The 20,249-nt window shown below is 47.7% G+C and overlaps 8 protein-coding genes across 8 annotated transcripts; 2 read left to right on the top strand and 6 right to left on the bottom strand.

Moving 5' to 3' along the window:
• Positions 1–5,338: 5,338 nt before the first annotated feature.
• F4807DRAFT_117480 (NAD-dependent deacetylase sirtuin-7) lies at positions 5,339–6,869 on the top strand. The gene is made up of 4 exons (XM_047992846.1): positions 5,339–5,579; positions 5,644–5,843; positions 5,899–5,971; positions 6,027–6,869. Exons 1-4 carry the CDS (start codon positions 5,432–5,434, stop codon positions 6,818–6,820), a joined length of 1,215 nt encoding a protein of 404 aa, XP_047858704.1. The 5' UTR covers positions 5,339–5,431; the 3' UTR covers positions 6,821–6,869.
• Positions 6,794–8,094, bottom strand: F4807DRAFT_117507 (uncharacterized protein). The gene is made up of 2 exons (XM_047992847.1): positions 8,069–8,094; positions 6,794–7,998 (listed from the first exon to the last, which is right to left on the bottom strand). The coding sequence occupies exon 2, from the start codon at positions 7,626–7,628 to the stop codon at positions 6,918–6,920; it is 711 nt and encodes a 236-aa protein (XP_047858703.1). The 5' UTR covers positions 7,629–7,998; positions 8,069–8,094; the 3' UTR covers positions 6,794–6,917.
• Positions 7,955–10,250, bottom strand: F4807DRAFT_407014 (uncharacterized protein). Its single transcript, XM_047996335.1, has 2 exons — positions 9,176–10,250; positions 7,955–9,103 (listed from the first exon to the last, which is right to left on the bottom strand). The coding sequence occupies exons 1-2, from the start codon at positions 9,863–9,865 to the stop codon at positions 8,492–8,494; spliced, it is 1,302 nt and encodes a 433-aa protein (XP_047858702.1). The 5' UTR covers positions 9,866–10,250; the 3' UTR covers positions 7,955–8,491.
• A 673-nt stretch (positions 10,251–10,923) lies between these two features.
• On the top strand, positions 10,924–11,934 carry F4807DRAFT_117442 (uncharacterized protein). The gene is made up of 3 exons (XM_047992845.1): positions 10,924–11,294; positions 11,351–11,385; positions 11,532–11,934. Exons 1-3 carry the CDS (start codon positions 11,148–11,150, stop codon positions 11,776–11,778), a joined length of 429 nt encoding a protein of 142 aa, XP_047858701.1. The 5' UTR covers positions 10,924–11,147; the 3' UTR covers positions 11,779–11,934.
• A 155-nt stretch (positions 11,935–12,089) lies between these two features.
• On the bottom strand, positions 12,090–13,083 carry F4807DRAFT_455825 (uncharacterized protein; the record flags this gene model as incomplete). Its single annotated transcript, XM_048000780.1, has 4 exons — positions 12,090–12,347; positions 12,407–12,491; positions 12,546–12,670; positions 12,760–13,083. The coding sequence occupies 4 exons, from the start codon at positions 13,081–13,083 to the stop codon at positions 12,090–12,092; spliced, it is 792 nt and encodes a 263-aa protein (XP_047858700.1).
• Positions 13,084–13,910: 827 nt separating this feature from the next.
• On the bottom strand, positions 13,911–15,738 carry F4807DRAFT_407005 (Zn-dependent exopeptidase). Its single transcript, XM_047996334.1, has 3 exons — positions 15,418–15,738; positions 14,214–15,355; positions 13,911–14,151 (listed from the first exon to the last, which is right to left on the bottom strand). Exons 1-3 carry the CDS (start codon positions 15,680–15,682, stop codon positions 14,026–14,028), a joined length of 1,533 nt encoding a protein of 510 aa, XP_047858699.1. The 5' UTR covers positions 15,683–15,738; the 3' UTR covers positions 13,911–14,025.
• A 214-nt stretch (positions 15,739–15,952) lies between these two features.
• On the bottom strand, positions 15,953–17,481 carry F4807DRAFT_468125 (uncharacterized protein; the record flags this gene model as incomplete). Its single annotated transcript, XM_048002571.1, has 1 exon — positions 15,953–17,481. The coding sequence occupies exon 1, from the start codon at positions 17,321–17,323 to the stop codon at positions 15,953–15,955; it is 1,371 nt and encodes a 456-aa protein (XP_047858698.1). The 5' UTR covers positions 17,324–17,481.
• F4807DRAFT_407004 (uncharacterized protein) lies at positions 17,319–19,889 on the bottom strand. The gene is made up of 2 exons (XM_047996333.1): positions 19,525–19,889; positions 17,319–19,460 (listed from the first exon to the last, which is right to left on the bottom strand). The coding sequence occupies exons 1-2, from the start codon at positions 19,572–19,574 to the stop codon at positions 17,960–17,962; spliced, it is 1,551 nt and encodes a 516-aa protein (XP_047858697.1). The 5' UTR covers positions 19,575–19,889; the 3' UTR covers positions 17,319–17,959.
• Positions 19,890–20,249: the final 360 nt, after the last annotated feature.

Raw genomic sequence — 20,249 nt, 5'->3', positions numbered from 1 at the left:
TGAGCAACTCGCATCAGTCAAGATGATGTGTGAATCAGGGGTGAATAGAAGGGAGTAACACCGGCAACATTGCTCGAGTCTTTTGTATTTACACCCGACGTATGTAGGTGGCATAGGTGGCACATTTCCCCCTATCATCCCTCTTTTATGCGGCAAAAGTCAATAAGGTGCGAGCATGCAGAACAACTTACCCAACCAGGTCATAGTCCCTCGGATGACCTCAGTGCGCGTTAGGCGGTACTGACACTGCCCCTCTCTTATGTATGTAAGTCGATGAGGCTCGAGCTCGAGAGAGCTGCTGGCCGCTACTTAGTTAGAAGAGTCTGGGCCGAATACGTCGGTACGTTAGCTCCGACCAAGGTCTCGCCTAATGCCGGAGATGCTTCTGCTGCGCTCTACAAAGCCTGCCGGCCACGTGTGAATAGAACGGTTCTTCTGGGTCAGCCCTACGGTTGACGCACGCGCGAGCTGCAGTACCGGACGAAGACGGTAGGTGAGGAGGTCAGACCTGGTCTGGAAATAACGGAACCAAGGTTAGCTCGAACGGAGAAGTGGAAGAACCGGCTTGGGGGTAGGCTGACAGGTAAGACAGGTGAACGCCCTGGACTACACTCTTTAACTCAGTTTGCCTTGTGTACCAGCAGACGTTAACTTAAGCATCGGCGTAATGGAATAACAAACGATCAGAAGGTAAGACAGAAACACATGACTCAAGGTGGAACAGAGAGGTTGTGTAGGAAGCCGTGATTGCGGGTGATGACATGCGTAGCTTTCGCCCCGTGTCCGAAGATGGATCTACAGTCGCTAATTTCAAGTAGACCGTGCATCAACACATCACGGGTCCCCAAGTCGCGCTGCAAGAGAGTCTAGAAGCAACACTAAACACCCCTCGGGCCACCCGGCTAGCATAACCGGTCAACGCGGCACTAGATAAGGACATGGGGGCATGGGTAGAAATAACATTGAACATTTGAACCTGCATGGAGCCGCATAGGACCAGGATCTCGAAATCTCTGCCAAGCCACTATACATTCCTCCCTTTCCCGTAGCCGTAGGCGGTGTGTCAGTGTGTCACGGACAACTAAAAGTGGATTGCACTAAAAGAAAACATACTTGTATAAATAAGGGAGCAAAAAATATCGTGAGAAAAAAGGTCAAGAATAAAGATGACTTCCAAGGTTGTGTCAAAGTGTCATCCAACAGGGATCATACGCGGCTAAGCAGCAAGAACCAAGCTAATCCCAACCCCCCGGTGGCATGCCCTATTCGTGAGCCAAGAGGACTATATATTGAATTGGGGCTGACTTCTGGATCTTTTTGGTCTCATTTTATTCGACTTAGCGATCCAGCCTCCTCAACGATGTGGTTCGCGCTAGTGCGAGCCATTTTGACGCCACGGTTAGTTTACCGGGCTTCCAAGGTTGTCAGCTCGTTGCAGTTGGGATTGGCACTGCAGACACTGGGCACTGAGCCGGGGGCGCGTGACTTGACCCCAAAACCAATTGATGTCCGTTGGGATGCTGCTTTCCTGTGTTCTGTGGGACTATATCCTCCCGCGATGCTTTCCAGCTTGTTGTTGAACGATCAGTGGCACCAGTTTGAATCGATCAGCTGGCCGGCTGCAGGACGTTTTTGCATGGTGACACGTCGACTTGATCGGAAGTGCTTCATGCCTAGGAAGATGTACCTAGAGAAGAGGTAGCCAATAAGTGCAAAGCAGGGGATAGCAGAGCAAGAGAGAGCAGGGGTTCCTAGGCGAAGCAACCACGGCCCGCGTTCAGCATTTATTTCGTATCCCTATCGAGACGAGAGAGGTATGCTGACAATTTAGTCATTAAGTGATTTAGCGGAGTTTCGATTACCTAGGCTGGTAGGTACAACACCACCTGGGCAATGAATGACCGGGAATACATAGCACTGACCGAGGTCGCCCCCATTTGCTCGAATGGGTTTGTCGGTGTGCCGGTAGTAGTATCGGAAACTAGACGGTCTTGGTGCTACGGTCTAGTTAGGGAATGCAGTTCGAACGTGATGTGACACGGCCTCGCCGTTGAGGATTTTTCTTGGTTGACAAATTGTCCGATTACCTACAAAGTCTTACAAGTGTGCCAGCATCTGCTGCACTATGCAAGTATCCAAAATCCAGAACACGTGTCGGCGTTGAAACAGCGGAAGAATGTATTGGTGTATCCATGTTGTCGGATACCTGCATCAATTATACTGACCCAGTTGCCCCATTTTGTATGGAGCGAAAAAGATGGTGGGAAGTCCGTTGCCGTTTACAGAAGAAAAGAAGGAAAATAAAAAGCAAAATTGAGTCCGGTACCTAGGCTACTAGGTGTCATGCAATGATTTACGTCCCGGCTGGACGGATGCCAATGATGAAGGAGCCAGGGGGCTGGTAAAGCTGTGTGGGGGGGAGCTATTAGCTTAAAGTTTGATGATGAGAGTGGTCATCGAACCGAACCAGACCAAACCAAGCTGGGCAGTGTTTGAATCTTTAGTTAGAAATCGTTTGAGCTAAGACGAACCTTATTATTTTCCGATGAGCATTTTCCTTATTTGTTACACGTCGGATTTGAACAAACTTTGAAAGTTCTTCAGATGTACATGATACATCGCAAACAACTTGCAGGTTTCGATGTTCTATTTAGGTGGTACCTAGCAATTTGCGTGGCCGCAGCGGGACAGTCGTTTTATGTAGTACCGCATACTAGATTAGACGGTCTAAACGGTGTACCTACAGTCTACCTAGTACCCTCCAATTTTCAACTCGATACGCGATCAATCGATCTTCTATCCGTTCATCTATCCGTCTTCATCGGACATGTCGCCAAGCGCCAACGCACAGTTCCAGATGGTCCAATCATGATTTCGCAAGGCACCGATGCGGTTTCATATGCATATGTACAGTCTACTATTTGTGGTAAAGTGCGGATGAGGGCAACCTCTCAGAAATCATCTTGAAACCATCTCCTAGATAAATGTGCGAGAGATGTGATGTATCACACTGCGGCGCTACCTTCTCTCCGGACGACATTAGCAAGTTTAAATCCTTACCAACGCCTTCTAATCGAGTTAGTCTCTTGTTATAACAGTTAACTACCACTTTAGCTTCAAATGTCAACGCTCAACCCCAGATGTCGCCTTCATCGCCGCCTAAATCACGAGAGGAAAAGGTAAGCAGGCATGAGCTTGCGAAAGCCTGTGCTCCACCGAATCACCGAATCTTGTGACTCAAGCGGCTGAAATTGCGGCTCTCATAGCATCGCAATGGTTTAACCTTGCTGACCACCAGAGCAACCCAACCTACAGACCTCCGACATGAAGATTTCGGCACGAGACTTTGTCTTATGTAATAACCAACTGCAGCTTTAACTTCTTTATAAGCGTCATGTCGTATCTCAGTCAGCTTCGGTAGACCGCCTGCAATATGAACCTTTTTCCCCGCGGCCGTTGTCCGTTGCTTAGTACATAGGTATATTCGGATATATCTAGCGAAGTAAGCTCGCTTCAGGAACGTTGCCGCTCAACGTCTCCCTATAAGGTAGCCTCGTCGACAGATATTACCAATTTAAGAAACATAATTGGATATTTTAATTATTACCCGCTTCACACTTCGGCAACCCAAGTCGCATTGAGCTTATTCCATCATGCATTCCCCTCCATCGAGTTGACAGGGCATTACCCATACTTTATAGTCACCGTAAAGTCCTACACGATCTTCTATTCAGCTACTACCTGCAGCGATCGAGCAGCAAGGGATTTGGTCATACGGCCCACGACTTAGCCACTGGCTTAGAGAGATGACGGGCAACTACACGACTCATCTTATCATCGATTAGGCCGAGAATGCAAGGGATTTGGTTTGGTCCAATTATTTATGCCCAGGAATAGATACGAGGTCCAAGCTACTTCCAGTATGAGGCTTGAAGAGTTCAAATAGCTACACACCCCCAATTTGAAATAACACCGTGAAGAACTACCTAGGTATCCGGGATGTGCTGACCGAACTTATCTATCCATCATTCGTTTCCCGTTCGAATACCCTTGGGCCTCCTTGAGTACGCAAAAGGCGAGCCTTGTGATGTTCATTTCATCATCAAGAGATCCTTGCTTTGAATGCGGGTCGATGGGATGAATCCACAAGGCAGAAACCGGACTAGGGAGATCGGAAGTCCTAGGACCTAGGCTAGCAATCTGCCTTATACCTGGTTGGGAACTATTGTTTATCGTCGAGCTTAGCTCTGGTTCTTATCAACACTATTGGTATCTCAGTGGCAACGAACCACCCACTGTCGATAAGACGAATATATTTAAGAGAAAGGCTTTAAGTAGTATATCCCACATAGCCATGTAGCCTACTCACTGCTCTAAGTCATATTCACAACATCGTGATACTAACCAACAGTTAGTATTTTTCGCTATCCAACCCGAACACTATGGAGCAACAGCCCTTATGAATATCATGCTGCCTAACAAAATGGACCTCTATATATGATCTCATGGCTCACAACTCAAGCATGTGATACGCGATGAGTCACTCCAAAAGCCAGGTTCTTGTATTGTCTTCTAGAGTTCTTAAACGATTGAGCAGTTTTTAAGAGGCTTTTGGCAACTAGTTTCTATTCCTCACTATGTAAAGCTAACAAGTTACAACATCACCTAATTGGTGTTCCAAGAGACTATTATATCGTAAATAGCGATGGAGGCCTTTGAGCAAGGTCGGATTTTTCTTTCAATACTATACAGTGTACTTAAACGTACCCTATAAATGTTTACGATCTATGAGGACATTACCATAATGACAATTACACAGATTAAGACTTAGATTGAATTATTTAAGAAATACTTTTTTTTCACATAACATTAAATAAGTACATTAAATACAGTTACAACGCAGCCAAGATGCTCAACAATACCTAGATACTTAGGCAATCTTATTTTCAAAACAAGAATACTGAGCGATTATATAGGTACTTTCAAGGGCCCGTAGAATTGATATACGTGTGATTTCGTACACCTTATACACATCCAAATGGTGAAACATACGGAGCACCGCTTGCAACTCATGCAGTGTAGTAGGATATTAAATTGATTATCTTAACCATTGAATGGTTTGTAGAAAAATTCCGAGAAATGATGACTTAAACCCATCTTCCTCGAAATCAAGATAAAAGGTTAGGTATAAGCTGTTGATCTAAAGAAGCGCTGCTGCCTATGGCTACTGGGTAGTAAATAGCCAACCCCCCTTTCCGAGAACCAGGGGCAATGGTCACGTGGTAATCCTACCTACTATATGACATTAGTCTCTCAAACGACGGCCAACAGCTGACGAGCTACCATCAACAATATTTTTCAAATATAACATCCTGGATAGCTTCGTGTTTGACTCAGCCTTCATTTATTCAGATCTCACCGTACCATCGCGATGGCAAACACCGCCCCTAAAGTCCCCGCAGAAGAGCGCCAAGAGGCTCCCGAGGCCGTCGACAAGAAGGCGGAAGCCCTCGCGAAGCTGATACGGCGAAGCAAGCATCTGATCGTCTTCACGGGCGCCGGGATCTCGACGTCTGCAGGTAAGCCGCAATGTTGTCTAGAATACGTCGCTGTGAGCTACATAGTCTGATTTCTGGTGCCTAGGAATTCCCGACTTCCGCGGTCCTAAGGGCGTCTGGACGCTCAGGGCCCAGGGAAAACAGGTGACGGGCGCGGTCAACACCTTGCAAGCTATACCGACGCCCACGCATATGGCGCTAGTCGAGCTGCAGAATCGAGGGCTGTTGAAGTATTTGATAAGCCAGAATTGTGATGGCTTGCATAGGAAGAGCGGAATCCTGCCAGTGTGTTGACATATTGAAGGCTGGTGAAACGTGACTCACTTTTTTGATACTTCAGGATAGAATATCTGAGCTTCACGGCAATAATAATCGCGAGTACTGCAAAGACTGCGGGACGGAGTATCTCCGCGGTACTTATTAGCTGCCCTCTGGGTATTGTCAATCCAATTTACTGATGATCCTTAGATTTCCGAGCCGTGGCTTCATATGAAAAGACAGTCCACGACCACCGCACAGGACGGAAGTGCGCACGCTGCGAAGGCGCCTTGCTCGACAGCATCATCAATTTCGGCGAGGCTCTTCCGGCCGAGCCTCTCCAACTAGCACGCGATCACGCCGAGAAGGCAGACGTCTGCCTAGTTCTAGGCTCTTCTCTCACGGTGACCCCGGCGAATGAGATCCCGGAAACCGTTGGTCGGCGGAAGGGAACCAAACTCGCCATCTGCAATCTGCAGGAGACGCCGATAGACGGGCTCGCAGATCTGCGTGTTCATTCTAAGGCAGACGAGTTGATGGTTCGGGTGATGGCTAAACTCGATATTCCCATCCCGACGTTCATCCTTCGAAGGCGTCTGGTCGTCCAGATGGAGTCGACGGGCGGACGGCAGAATCTCAGGGTCTACGGCGAGGATGTTGACGGAACGCCGGCTACGTTCCTGCGTTCCGTAAAACTTGAGTATAACAGGCGTGTGGTTCGTTCCGAGCCGTTCGTGATAAATTTCCGCGGAGACCTGGACGCTGGCACTGAGCTGAAGCTTGAGTTGGAATTCATGGGGAATTATGGCGAACCTAACCTGGAGATCCCTTACGAATACGTGGATGGAAACCATTCACAACTATACCTTCTCGAATACAATCCACACACAGGGGAATGGAAGACGACAAAGAAGGAAGAACCAGGCGTTGATGCTTTAGCTGACAATGTGGAATCAGCTCTTGCGATCAATAATTCCCCCGAGGTCATAGTTATTGATGATTAATAAATATAAATTTATTTTACGGACAAATCATCCTATGTACCAGATCCAATACTCCTCTCATCGACCCCCTTTTAAATAAAAGAATCTTACCATATCCCTACCTCCCTAACCCGTACTCCTCATAAACTCCGCGACACCCAAGCACCCATCCCAGCGCAACAGCCGCACCCATCACCATCTTTGTCGCCACCCTCCTAACCCATCCCGCGCCAGTACCCAGAACAACAGGATAATTATCAGCGCGCCAGAACAAATTCCACAGCTCAAGTTCAAGAAGCGCGCTCCTCCAACCACCGCCACCGCCACCACCACCAGCAGCATCAAGAACAAGCCCATTCAAATTCCGAAAGAAAACCTCCTTCGCGCCATCCTTCGGCTCCGTCCACTCCTTCACCACCAACTCCTCCACATCCTCCCCTTCCCCTTCCCCTTCCCCTTCCACCTCCCTTCCTCCCGCCCCACCATCCTCACCACCCTCTTCCTCGTCTTCCCTACTAGCCCTCCGCCACTCATGCACAACCCCCCTCTCCACCCTCAAAACCCCATCCCCATTCCCCATCCCAGCCCCTACCCCAACCACAAGAGTCCTACTCCCCAGCGTAACCCTCGCCCTGCCAGCCAGCACCTCCAAGAACTCCGTATGCGCCTCGTGCCAGTGCGGCCCGGAGGTCCACGACGAGCCGAGCGGTACCGTGATGGTGGCTTGGTCCGGCACGGATAGGTCGTAGGTGACGGCCGCCGGGAAGGGGCGGGTGAAGGTTGTTTGGTTTGGTCTGCGGGTGCGGGGGCGGGTGCTGGGGTTGGGCATTTTGGGTGATTTACGAAATGAACTGTGGTTTGGGGACGTGGAGATGAGTATGAAATATGAGTGGGTTGGGAGGGTGAAGGAGATGGATGGATGTTTGGTAGTAACCCTAACTAATACTGGCCCGGATTAGGAGATACGTGGGGTAATTGGTGAAGATGCGGTGGTGTAGATGGACGATGAATTCTCATCTGTATAATAAGTGACCTTCCGTCATGTATGGTCACTCATAAAGACATCGTGTAAACTTACATGGTGGGTTCATTTCTTATACGTTTCTCGGTGTTCTGCTTGGTCAGCATAATAACACGTTGTAATTCGAGATGCCGTGAGGGCCAATCAGCGGGATAGTAGAATCTCACTTAAGCTCTAACTACCTATGTAGACACATCTCATCAGTCTTCATAACATACGGACACAGTAGGTAATAACTCACTCAAAACCTACCCTCAAACCAGTTAGTAACAGAACACTCACTTAATCCTCATTCCGCCCCGAAATCTACGCCATCAAGTATCTCACAAGCAGAATCACCCGGCTCTCAGAAGACGCACACCCCATTCAACAAACAAATGAGCATTAGCCTCTAGCATCGCCGACGCCGTGTCCCGGCACGCGGAAGCAAAAATTAACCTGGTATCTTACAAAACAAAAAAGTCCCGTGAGCAGGATCCACGCCTATGCTTTAATCTCCGTCCGCCGCACAAGTTGCTATGCCTTCGACAATTCAGATGCCCGTTCCCTAGGTAAGTCCATCAATTCAAGTAGAGAGCTTCCCAAACGCCTGCTTTTTATTTTTCTTCTTCTTTCTTCCTCATGCTTCAAGGTTGATTCCCCCCGCACCTTTTGTCGACTAGTTCAGTCTTTTAACGAAGCGGGTTGCGATTCTCTGCGTTCTTGATACGTCGGGATGCGCGGTTCATCATACGTCTGTACTTGACCCACAAGAAGAATGCGTCCTTTAGCACGACGAACAGACAACCGCCAACCAGACTTCGTCCCCATCGCTCTTGGAGAATGCCCGTATTCGGGCCCAGTAGCGGGCGCGTGGTGAATCGCGAGGGTAGGACCATTCGCAGCAGCTCGCCCATCCCGTAGCACACGCCCGGCCAGACGAGGGCTCCGGCCAGGAAGTTAACAGGAGATCTTCCGCCGTCCAAAGCTCTATTTCGACGGTTGACTTGGTCATTATCCGCTTCCTCCTCGTCCTCGATTCCTATCTGGATATCGATTTCGAAGTCGAGAAGGTTCCCGCCTTCCTGCGCCTCGGGGGGTTCTTGGACTGCGGGCGGTTGCTCGGCTCCTCCGTGGGGTGTTAGTCTTCGCGCCTGCGCCGCCCATCGCTTCTCAAGGTTCTTAGAAATGGTGCTGTATAGGTGGAAGTAGGTCGCTTTGACTGCTGGGTAAAGGGTCAAGGCTCGTTCGGGGGACGGCGGCCAGGCGACGTATTCGTTCGTCTGATCGATAAGCGTCGCATACTATTATTTTAGTAATGATGTGCCATTAGTAACGGGACCTTGAAGATTAGCTTCGTGGGGAAGCGTTCTTACCAGTAGGGACGCTGGGATCAAGATAACCTCCCCTAAACGTAGTCTGTTGAGTACGAGGCCCGGGGCGATGAGGGGAAGCACGGCAAAATGCAACAAGTTAATGGGTAGTGCGCCGTCCGTGCCTCCCGTCTCGCTCGGCTGGCGCATAACCTCAGCCAAAGTTTTGGTTTTTAGCTCGGAGTTGAGTAGGAAGTTGATCGTAGCGTCGGGGCCCGCAAATAGGTCGATAGCTTTTGCGCCGTAAACGGAGCTGCTAACTAGGGCGCCCGACGCAATGAAACCAAATAGAATGCGTGGCGACCATCTGGAGAACTTCCTGTTCAGGTACTGGCTGAGTTGTATTGCTAGATCCCATTTCTCGGTAATGGTAATAGGAGATTTGCATATGGGACACTTGATGTCCTTATCTTGGTTTTCGAGATCGGTAACCCAAGCCATGAGGCACTCGTGATGTCCTTCTAACGAACATGTACATGGCTTCGACCAATCAGAGGGTAAGGTAGCCTCGGGCTCGTCGGTAAGGCAGACGAAACATCGCCGAGTGTTCGGGGGCGGGTCAGATGAGGGGACGGATGGTGATGCTACAGATTGTCCGGCGAGGTCGCGACTGTCGGGAATATGAGGAGAGGGCGCAGCCACATCGCCGTTGGTGACCTGGATGATAGGTATTTGCGTCGGGGAGGAAGCCATTGTGAATGGTTTACCTAGGTAGGTATTATGGAAAACAGAAGGGAGAATGGTATAGAGATGTTAGGCCATGCTCTGAGGGATGTTTACCACATTCAACAAGATACTCCGAGATGGAAAAGGAATGCAATTTTACAAGGACACGCACACGTTTTTAATTATGCTGCTATGAAAGAACAGAGATTAGATCGTGACTCGGTTTCCAATCAGTCCCGAGAATAAATATCGTAAGTCGTAAAAAGGTTTAAGGCTGTGTCATGCAAGTTTAGATAATGTTGTGTAGATTGTAGATTGTCGATGTAGATTTGTAGATTTAACGATTTGGGCTGTCCAGTGATCTCTGATATCATCTCTCCAACGCGGATTTAATTCGTGGATTTAAGATTTCTTGCAAAGACAAAGACAGAATTGCTTTTTAAAACTGGGGCCCTGCCTTACTAGGTCTATACCCACACAGCAGTAACTTCCTTTGCGGACCACAGTCTCCGCTTCCAGCTACCCAATTAAGTAACAGCATATGCTTTTAATTGCATGTGATATTCTTCACAGGAGAGTCTATATACAAAACGAGGCTTCTCCTGAAAGCCATACTTGGCTATACCAACTCAGAGGTAAGGTCTTCATTCGGAATACTTGGAAAATATTAATATTTGTGTAGCTCTACCGGGTTACTCAAGAGTTTCCAAAGTGAATTCGTCTTTGTTGTAACACAAGTGCACCATGTAGGGCTGACAGCGACGGTTTGAGGGTTTGAGGCATAAGATACAGTATTATTATGCCCCTAGAGTCTTGGCTAACAATCTCTCCTGCTTTTTTATTACAAGTATGAGCTGTCATTGTCAAGTTGGTTGCCCCCTCTAGGCCGTTATCATACGGGCGTAAAATGTCTATCTGGCCACATAGCTTACTCTTCAACAGGTGTCAATTATGTCTGGGGTTATCTCTTCACGTTTATTTGATGATGAATATTTTGCAAAGAAACACGGAAATCGTACCTGAATAGGACCAGAGATGCTCTCGGCATCGTAGTTAAGCCTGAAGCACGCCGTTCGCGCTGACAACCAGCCGCCAAGACAGCCTTTGCATCCGAATGGATGGCTAATATGCAACGACCCTAAATCCCAGTAACGTGTCCCAGGACCCTGAACGAAACTTCTGGCCGGGGCCATTTGCGGTTCGCGGAGTATATATAGCGACGTTATAATTATAAAACCGCCCTATCTTCTTTTGTCGATAGGCGAGTTCGTTTTGTTGATCGCTTCCGCTCGCAAATCTCAAAAAACACATGGCTCGACCGCGCGCACCTAAGGCCGCCGCCATTGTGGGCGCGATCGCCCGAATTCTTGGCTTGGGAGCTTCTGTGGTATTACTGGCCAATCTAATTTACGAAAGCGTCAATTGGGGAAAGACGTTGGGGCTTTCGGTATCGGTGGTAAGGCTTCAAATTTTATACACATCATCCGCATCGACGCTAAATTCTGATCCTAGGCCGTGATTGCGCTGGTGGTAGATGGGTCCGAGTTGTGAGTGCCGTCAAATCATCCATATCTCTTCTAATACGTCCCGATTGTCAATTGTCAAAATCATTGGCAAGGTCTATTTGAAAACTCTTGTCTCTGGCGTGTAGTTTACTCAAGGCCTTCCAAGGTCTGGCTGACCTTTCTTGTAGAATGGGAATACTTGACTCGACACGCACAATACCTCGTGTCTCTCCATCATGCGTAGCGTTTGGGGATTTGCTGGTGTTGTGCCTCGCGATCCCTTCGATCTTCCTCATTAAGCGGAGCAACCACCACGAGGACGCAGCGGACGATCCATATCCTTGGGAAAATACAGACATTCTATCCGTTGCAGTGACATATGCGTTATGGCAAGTGGCAACCAGGTGTATCGGTCAAAGGCTATTATTTTGCTAACTTAAGTAGTGGCCTAAGATTCATACTTCTATCATGGAGTTGTGCGGTCTGCTGCGTTGTTATAAGGCAGCCGAGACGACCCGATAGCAGATCCACACCAGCAGAATCAACGAGCGAGTTGCGGGATGTGCCGCCTATTGGATAACACAGTATTATATTCGTACATGAATAGAGTTTGGAGATTCAAGCACCTCCGTCCCAGTGTCCTCGCGACAGAGCATGCCCCTAATTACATGGTAAGTTTGTAATCATACACGGAACCCCCAATACTTGATCTATCCCTATCCAAGACCACAATCAGCTAGACCCATTTATGGTGTAGCACATGGCCGCGTCTGGCCATTTCCCGCTGGGCATAGTGTCTGCCCAGGATGAGGCTTGCAGGCTGTCCCGATACAGCAAGTGGTACTGCGGCTGCATCCAGGCATGTCGTACTTGGTGGCCAAGTCATCTTGAGGATACGTGTACGCCATACCTTTACAAGCCCCGAAAGGGTTGTGAGCGGGAGCGCCGTGTAAGACTTCTCTGTTGGGGTTCTTGCAAGTCTTCGCATTCAACGTGAGGTTTTGCTGTGGACGTTCGTTAGTTCTCAACATTAGCAAGATTTAATACTTTTATGATGACAAACCGGGCAAATGTCGTTCATATTTAGGTTGCAGCCCAATACTACGACGTCATTGCACTCGCACACCATCGGTACGGTAAAAGCGTCACTGGATTTCTCGTTAGCATGGCGGATATTACTAACGTATTGTGTTAAGACTTACACGTAGCTGACATCTAGAGCGATGCGTGCGCTGCCCTGGTTGACCATGAAGGAACCCTCCAACAGTGTAGCTCGATCGAGAATCTTCTGATACCCATCCTCGAACATGGCTACCCGTCCGCTCCACTATACGCCCAGAGTCAGCAAGCTATATAGACACGTGAATAGAACTGGGCTATATATTAATATCTCCTGGAAGTTAATGGTTGACTTACTCCAGTCGGTACTGCGAACGTATCGGTTTGGCCTCGGCTCATGGTGTGTGGCTCGTTGTCTTTCCCGACTGCTCCCGGGTTACCGGCTCCATGCGCATGTATCGTCACGACCGGAGCCGTGTGAGAGTTAACTAGAGTGAACATGAATTCACCGGCCTCTACAGTGGCCTGGTTCGGTGCAGGCGTAACTTGAGGAGCATTTAACACTGTTGAATTCGCTTGTGTGGTGTTCACAGGCCCCGTAACGTGAGGAGGAATCGAAATAGACGAATTGAGCATCGCCTGGTTCGCTGAGGCCTCCGCAATGCACCCTGGAAGCCCCATGATGATTGGGGTTCCAAGGGTGAGGATCGATGTAATAGAAAGTAATTTCATTTCCATTGTGTAAGATAAGTATGTAAAGTAGGTAAGTATGTTTCAGAGTAAAGTGGTAAAAGGTGCATCGTGAAAAATGGAAGACCGAAAGGGGAAGCCCGCTAGGATATTTAAGTATTAATCTTTAGAGGTGAATACTTGCAAATCAACTGAGACTAAGGACTCTACCGGAGTAACTCCTTGACCTTGGATCATGGACATCCATGAGTTTTGATGATTCACAGCTATTCAAGCAGGTCACCCTTCAGGGTCGCGATATGATTGGTGGAGCTGCTGGCTTTGGATGGAACATGAGTGCCTATGCTTAGCCATACCCAAGGACAATGTTGCTGTTCCTGCAGTAGAGTATATTCTGTATTGAAGCTATAAAAGCGTGCCAAGTCAGAGCGGTTCTCAGTATTGTTTGACTGTTTGGTCACCTACACTTCTACACCTCGCGGTGATTGGCCGCTCTATGATTTTATGACATCTTGGCTTGCAATTTCATAACTAAGATCGTCGGTAATGAGTTTCTAGAAATCTGCAAACGCACAATAAGTTAAACTTGTGTGCCTGGCTATGATGGAGGAGAAATCCTCGCCGGTACAAATAAGGTTACTTTTACGCATAAGTTAGCCTAACGTCCTCTAACGTCCTCTAACGTCTACTCCTCTAGGTGCTTGGGTCCGTGGTCATGTCTAGATCGTGTGATTGTTGCAGTGTCATGTCCTGCATGTAGAGAATCGTTGTAATTAATCCTCATTAATAGTGTGTGGAAGGCGAGGCGGCGGATAGTTGAATGATAAAAACTGCGAGTTCGATCACACAAGTTCCAGGTATTCATGTAGATTAGGTAAGATTTAATTCCTATTTGACCAGGTAGCCAAAAATTTCTATTTAATTAGACTAGATTCATAGAATGAGATAACGGCCGTGGTAACGTCGAGGTTGCTCAGACGCGGCCAGTGCTGTCGTCTTCGAACGCTCGGGGAAATCCTTGAACGACACAGCGAAAGTCGCAACGGAATGAGCAATGAGCTACGCATAAGGTTAGAAACACTACTCTGGGAAAGGGAATAAAAAGATGGGTGTGAACTAACCTTGGTATTCACTAACCACGCAGTTGAATTGACATTGCCAATGTCATCACACAGCTGGTGATAGCATGGGTCATACCATTCGCCTGCCTTGCCACCAAACATGACTTCCTCCTCTTTGGTCTTGATGCCCTCGGCGCCTGTTGCGATACCGCCACCTGGAATACCGTTGCGAATGAAAGCATCGTAGTCACTACGTCCATCGAAGGGGATAAAGGTAAAGTTGAGGCCTTGGCTCGTGTACCAATCAACGTACAACTCTCTGAGCTCCTCCGAACCCACCGGGTTGGCAGCATTCGTCGCGTTATAAATCTGGTAGGCGAAGTTTGGGCTTCCCATCATGTCGTAATCCATGAAAAGTCGGATCTTGAGGTTTTCTTCCAACGGTAAAACGTCGACGTAGTAATCCGATCCGAGAAGGCCCTCCTCTTCTCCGGCCCACCACGCAAAACGTACACAGTTATTGACGCTAAAGTTAGTCAATTGAGTGGCGACTTCGAGGAGCGTTAAGCTACCCGAACCGTCATCGTTGATACCGGGCCCCTCAGAAACGCTATCACTATGACCACCGAGCATGACGCAATTATCCGGGTCTCCCTCGACGGTCTGTGCGATAATGTTGGTAGTCTGAATCTGGTTCACTTCGGAATCAATGTACGCGATCGAATCGACAACCTTGCCCGCCTTTAACTTCTCAAGTACGGGAGCGGCATCTTTACCCGACAAACCAAACGTAGCAACATGTTCGGGAACAGGGGTACCCAAAGTGCCGGAGAGCTCCCCCGAGTCGGTGTTATACACAATTGCTGCGACCGCACCAGCCTTGCCGGCAAGCTGTGACTTAGTACCAAAAGGGCACGTGCCACGAAGGATAAAAGCAATGTTTTCTGCTACATCAGACGAATAATCAGATGCTTCACACCCGTCGTTTGCGACAAGAACAAGTCTTGCGTAAACTGGCTCCTTGTTTGCAGTCGGGGGAGTTAGTGACATTGGCGAGGCGGACTCAGGCACATCGTGACCAATGACCAGGCGGGATTCATAGACCTTTCCCATAACAGCAGGAAATGGCTGTTTTGAAAGGGTATAGTAATCACCGAGTCCTTCTAAGGCAGAGTACACATAATCCAATGTTCCAGCATGACCTATGAGTTTGAGGATGAGTCACGCGTTATTTAGGTTGGAAAAGAACGATATCGTCACATACCCTTGCTTCCGATAACTCGAGTAGGATGTCCAAATTCCGGCTCGGATAACTGGGCAATCTCAAAAAGGTCTTTGGCGCGGTCTAGGAGGTTGTCTATTTTGATGCTGTCCTGCAGCTTGTCGGTGTCAACCAACGATTTGGCGAATGCGCTATCAGCGACTAGAGGACCCTGTTGCGATGTTAAGGGCTTCTGAAGCTCGGATGCCGTTACAGCGCCCAGCGCCGTAAGTAACACCGTGCAGGGCCATAGACGTCTGGGTGCCATGATGGTCGACTTATGAGTTGAATAATTGAAGAAGTGAAGAAGAGAGAAGATGATAGGATGACGTTTTGTTTTGGTTCTTAAGAAGATCACCAGGGGAGATAGGAGGGCGCTATACTATTAGTAGTTAGATTATAGCAGGGGCTGTAAGTCTTGGCAAATGGTCACGCTTGGTTACAATGATGATTGACAAAAGCAGATACATGCATTTATAAGAGTTATTCCAATCTACCTCAATAAATTAAACGTCTATTGCAATTATCCCATATCTCATCATTTAACGGGAACGAACAAAGTGTTGAAATCTTCCATCAGTGTTGTAGGCTGCCTCTCGATCTTGGCTTGGAAATACTCGGCTTGCACAGGAAGACCAAGATCTTGAAGTAACTGAACGCCGCTGTACTGTGGCTCAAAAGCAAGAGCCTTCTGTAGGATACCTAGGATATCGCCAGTATTTCCTCTGCGAGAAAAGTCATACAGCCTAGTCACAACTGCTAGCCAGTTGATGATAGGGAGAGGATCCAAAGTACTTTCCATACTCCTGAACTCAAATGTTCCTGTATGTCCATTATTGTGTAAATTGATCGAACTGCGTAGGCCCCATCTACAGAATCCCGAGAAACCAACACTACCTCTCGCTTCTGTTGGTCTTGGTAGTTTTACTCCCCATCCCACGTCAACCCATTGAGTCGCCGGCACCGTCATCCTTTGACAGATTATGGCGGCGTCCTTCGCTTTCCAGAAGCTTTTGATTATGTCCATTTCCTGGCCCGTTAACAATGGGACAATATATTGCATCTGCTGGTACATGTGTGCGAAATTACTGGGGTGCATTTCATGTTTTTCTAGATCCAGGTCTTCCAGGCCTTGAGCAATGCGTGAATGTTCCCTTAAAGGTAAACATTCCGGATGAGTGCGACGAGATGGATGAGCAAGTTGTAATACATACCGCTCAAGAAACCACCACATCGTACAGAATGCCCGCAAATGTCTTGGACCATCCTGCCACTCTCTCTCATCACGAAAGGCCTCGCCGACGTGAATAAACAAGGATGTCGTAGGCGGTAGGCGGACCCGAAAGTTGGCACGTAGAGCTTCAATAACCCTGCCGACCTGATCAAAGTGGTCCGGATTAGACATATCCCGTTTATTGGATTTGACCTTGACGCCGATCCAATCATAGTGTTCCAAGAATTGGTCATTCTCCGGGACTAAGCTTTTGTCTGTCGTGACAATCCATTGTTCATACGCGCCCATATCAGATACGGCCTGAGACTCCTGGTCTAGTTGAGCAAAGGCTTCGCGAGTTGGGAACGGGGGACCCAGATGTGTCGTCGCTGGGACCTGTACCTGTCCACGTAAAACATGTAAAATATTTTGAGTGACTATGTCTTCAACCTGAGAGTAAGTAGTAGTTGCATCTACATTTACAAAGATGACCTTTCGAGGGTCATCTGGATTTGGATCTGGTCGCCCTTGGATCAGAACAGGAATCAAGAACTGCAGTTCGATTCCATACGTGATCGGAGCGCAAGAGTAATAACGAATAGCACGCGATTCACTCCATAGTTCTTCATCCAGGGTGTGATTTCTACCGGCAATCAGGTGCCCTCCGTTGAAGTCATTAAGATTCGGATACGTCATCTTTCATAAAAATCTTCAAATCATCAGTGAAGAGAAATGAGAACCATGGACTTCCAGCCAGTGATAGTTCTCTTATGCCTATTTAAACCCGATCCACTTGCCGAGGTAAATATACCTAAGTTCTTCTGATGTCTATTGTGTTAAAGAACATATTTTACTTCTTTGTTTGCAATCCTGCAGTAATAAAGATACCAGTTTGTGCCAATGCATTGTTAGACCAGTACCAGGCCTCAGGGATGATAAAGTTGCCTAGCTGTCGGTATAATCCATGATATTTCGTGGCCGCTTTGTCTACCTAAGTATTTTCCTATCACGGGGTTTGAAGCACAAAAGAGCTTTATCTTTTTTACGATTAGTAATAGTAAGCGCGAAGTTTGATACTCTGCCATCTTGATGAGGACGGAAAGTGAGAGACATAAGATCGTGGAGGGATGTATACGAGACAGAACTTATCACGTATGATGATATGATAAAATTAAATTTTATTTCATCTCTTTGATGAATAGTTTGGCCGGAACCGGACTGGAAACAAACTCGGGTATCTAAGGAAACCCAGTCCTACTTGGCTCTTCATAAGCTATAACCCCCGAGTTGGAATGTTGGCTGGAACCAACATTAAATAAAAGATCGAGGGGTCTAGGCGGCGATGAATTCGCTGTGAATAGAGTAATTATCATGATGACCTGGCATGATGAAGCCCACGGACCATCCCCGTATCTCCTTGCCACTTTGGTCAATATACACAGCTGCCTTGGGTTCTGTTGGGGTGTACCGTATCCTATTTTCATCAGGTGGAAAATTAGGATATGTTGGTGTAGTAACGGGTTGTCCAAGATCATTTAACGAGACGCCATGTTCTATTTCGATAACTCGTCGAGCTATTGCGAACATCTGATCAACCTCCCACAAGTTCTCTCGCGGAACTCCCAATTCTTTTATTAATCGTAAGGCTTCCAGCCTTATACTGTACTCGCGACATTTCGTTGCCATAAAGTGCATCATCGGCGTGAAACCCGTTTCGAAAATGAATCGCGGAGTGCGTTTGGCTGGTGGTGTCCGAGAAGAGTGAGGGATCGCGGCGTCAAGCAGTAAGCAAGAATCAAGCATTCGTCGGAAACTATCGAGATGCGAATCGTAACATATCTCGTTGGCCTCGAAAGCTATGTTTAACCAGATTCGACAAGTCTCATAGCGTACTGAGAGAACGATACGCGACATCGCTTGGATGAAATCCACTCCGAGCTTATACTTTTCGGCTACAGACGTATTAGTTGGTAACATTGACCGAGAGTCTAGGCCCTGAAACAATAGTTGCCATTTGTCTAAGAGGTATCCAATCTCCTCTTGCTCTCTCAGTTGTTCAGTTGGTATTTTCCTATATCTTGAACTTCCAAATCGGTACATGTCACCCCCTCTCACCAGTTTCAGAGTCCGGCTCATTATGCTGTCCATGGCCGTTTGAGCATCGGCCCAAGTATTGAATGTTTCTGGCAGAGGTTCGTTCACGAAGACTAAATCGGGGAAGTCTGCACTCCCAACTCCGAAAAAATACGGAAAGACACTTAAGCGTCGGAAAACAGGAACTAAGTGTTCTCTAGCCCATGCATAATTGGTATTTTCCAATAATGCGATACCATGTTTGCAATGTTGAATAGCTGCTTCTTTGTTGGATTGCAGAAACTCGATGCAGATAAAAAGGACACAGACCAGTAGCACCAGGGGTTGATTATCTGTCGTTTTCAGCTCGCGGATAGCAGCATTATAATGTTGTAGCGCAAGGCTGTTGTCTTTCAGTTGAACATCTGAGTGAGATGCGGACTTGTCTTGAAATTGTTCATATAACGAGCTGATAGCAACCACAGAGTGTCTGACCGCTGGCTCGAAGTTGCTGAACTGCATGACTAGATGGGTCCAGAAGTATGGATCTGTTGCGCCTGATAAGAACTGAGCCGTCTGCTCGCAAAAGTATTGTAGGGCCCTCCCTTCGCTCGCGCTATCGATACTTTGGAATAGCTGGCGCGGCCGATGCCAGAGCAGCCCAGGGGTTGGTTTAGAGACATAACCCTCGCACGTGCGGCCGCTATTGATACACCGGTTGCAATGTGGCTTCGCTTCATCACATTTCACCTTGCGTGCTCTATTCGAACGTCAACTTAAGCTACTAGTTGGTTGGCGATTGGATACTGATTGAGGAAACATACTTGCAGGTCAGGCAGCCCGTCCTAACTTTCCGACTACCTTTTCGAGGCATAGGTATAGACAGAATGAGAAAGGACGTGGCCGGTGTTTCACAAGAGGGTCGAATCCGAGCGATCCACTGAGAGTGATTTGCTTTCTCGCGTATCTTCGTTAAGGTGTCAATTGACTTTCGGTGCGAATACCTGCGGCCGAGACGACGGGAGCTTATGAGAGATATCTTGATATGCAGAATATCCTTGCTAAATCGGGGCCGCTAGCTACAGCCCAGTGGGACTTTCAGGGGTTAGTCCGAGCTGGCCAATGATATATATATGCCTTGAGGGTAGGAATGGACCAGAATCCTTATTAATCTAGATCACTTGGCCTAAGTAAGATTCAATTGAACGTGGATTTGATCGATGCAACTTCCGAGTAAAAAAGAGATCATTTCGTATTAATAAAACAAGGCAACAGTGTATGATATAGTTGTGTGCTTGGACACCCACGGAATCGAATAAATCTGACTGGTGAGCTACGAAGCTGCGGTGACCTTTTGTCGCTCCTTTTGATCGTACGTTTCTATGAATACTCCTCTCTACTTGGTATAGCGTTCTATAATTGCGAGCTATGATGGATGAATCTTGATCAAATTGGTCATGTCAACTACGCTAAAGCCATGGTGAGCAAGGGGGTGGTGATGCTAAATCCTAACAATGCATTAGGCTCCATACACCGCTAAATAATAGCT

Source organism: Annulohypoxylon truncatum, assembly GCF_022578515.1.
Source record: "Annulohypoxylon truncatum strain CBS 140777 unplaced genomic scaffold F4807scaffold_2, whole genome shotgun sequence".
NCBI lineage: Eukaryota > Fungi > Ascomycota > Sordariomycetes > Xylariales > Hypoxylaceae > Annulohypoxylon > Annulohypoxylon truncatum.
This window is presented reverse-complemented; position numbering and strand designations above follow the sequence as displayed.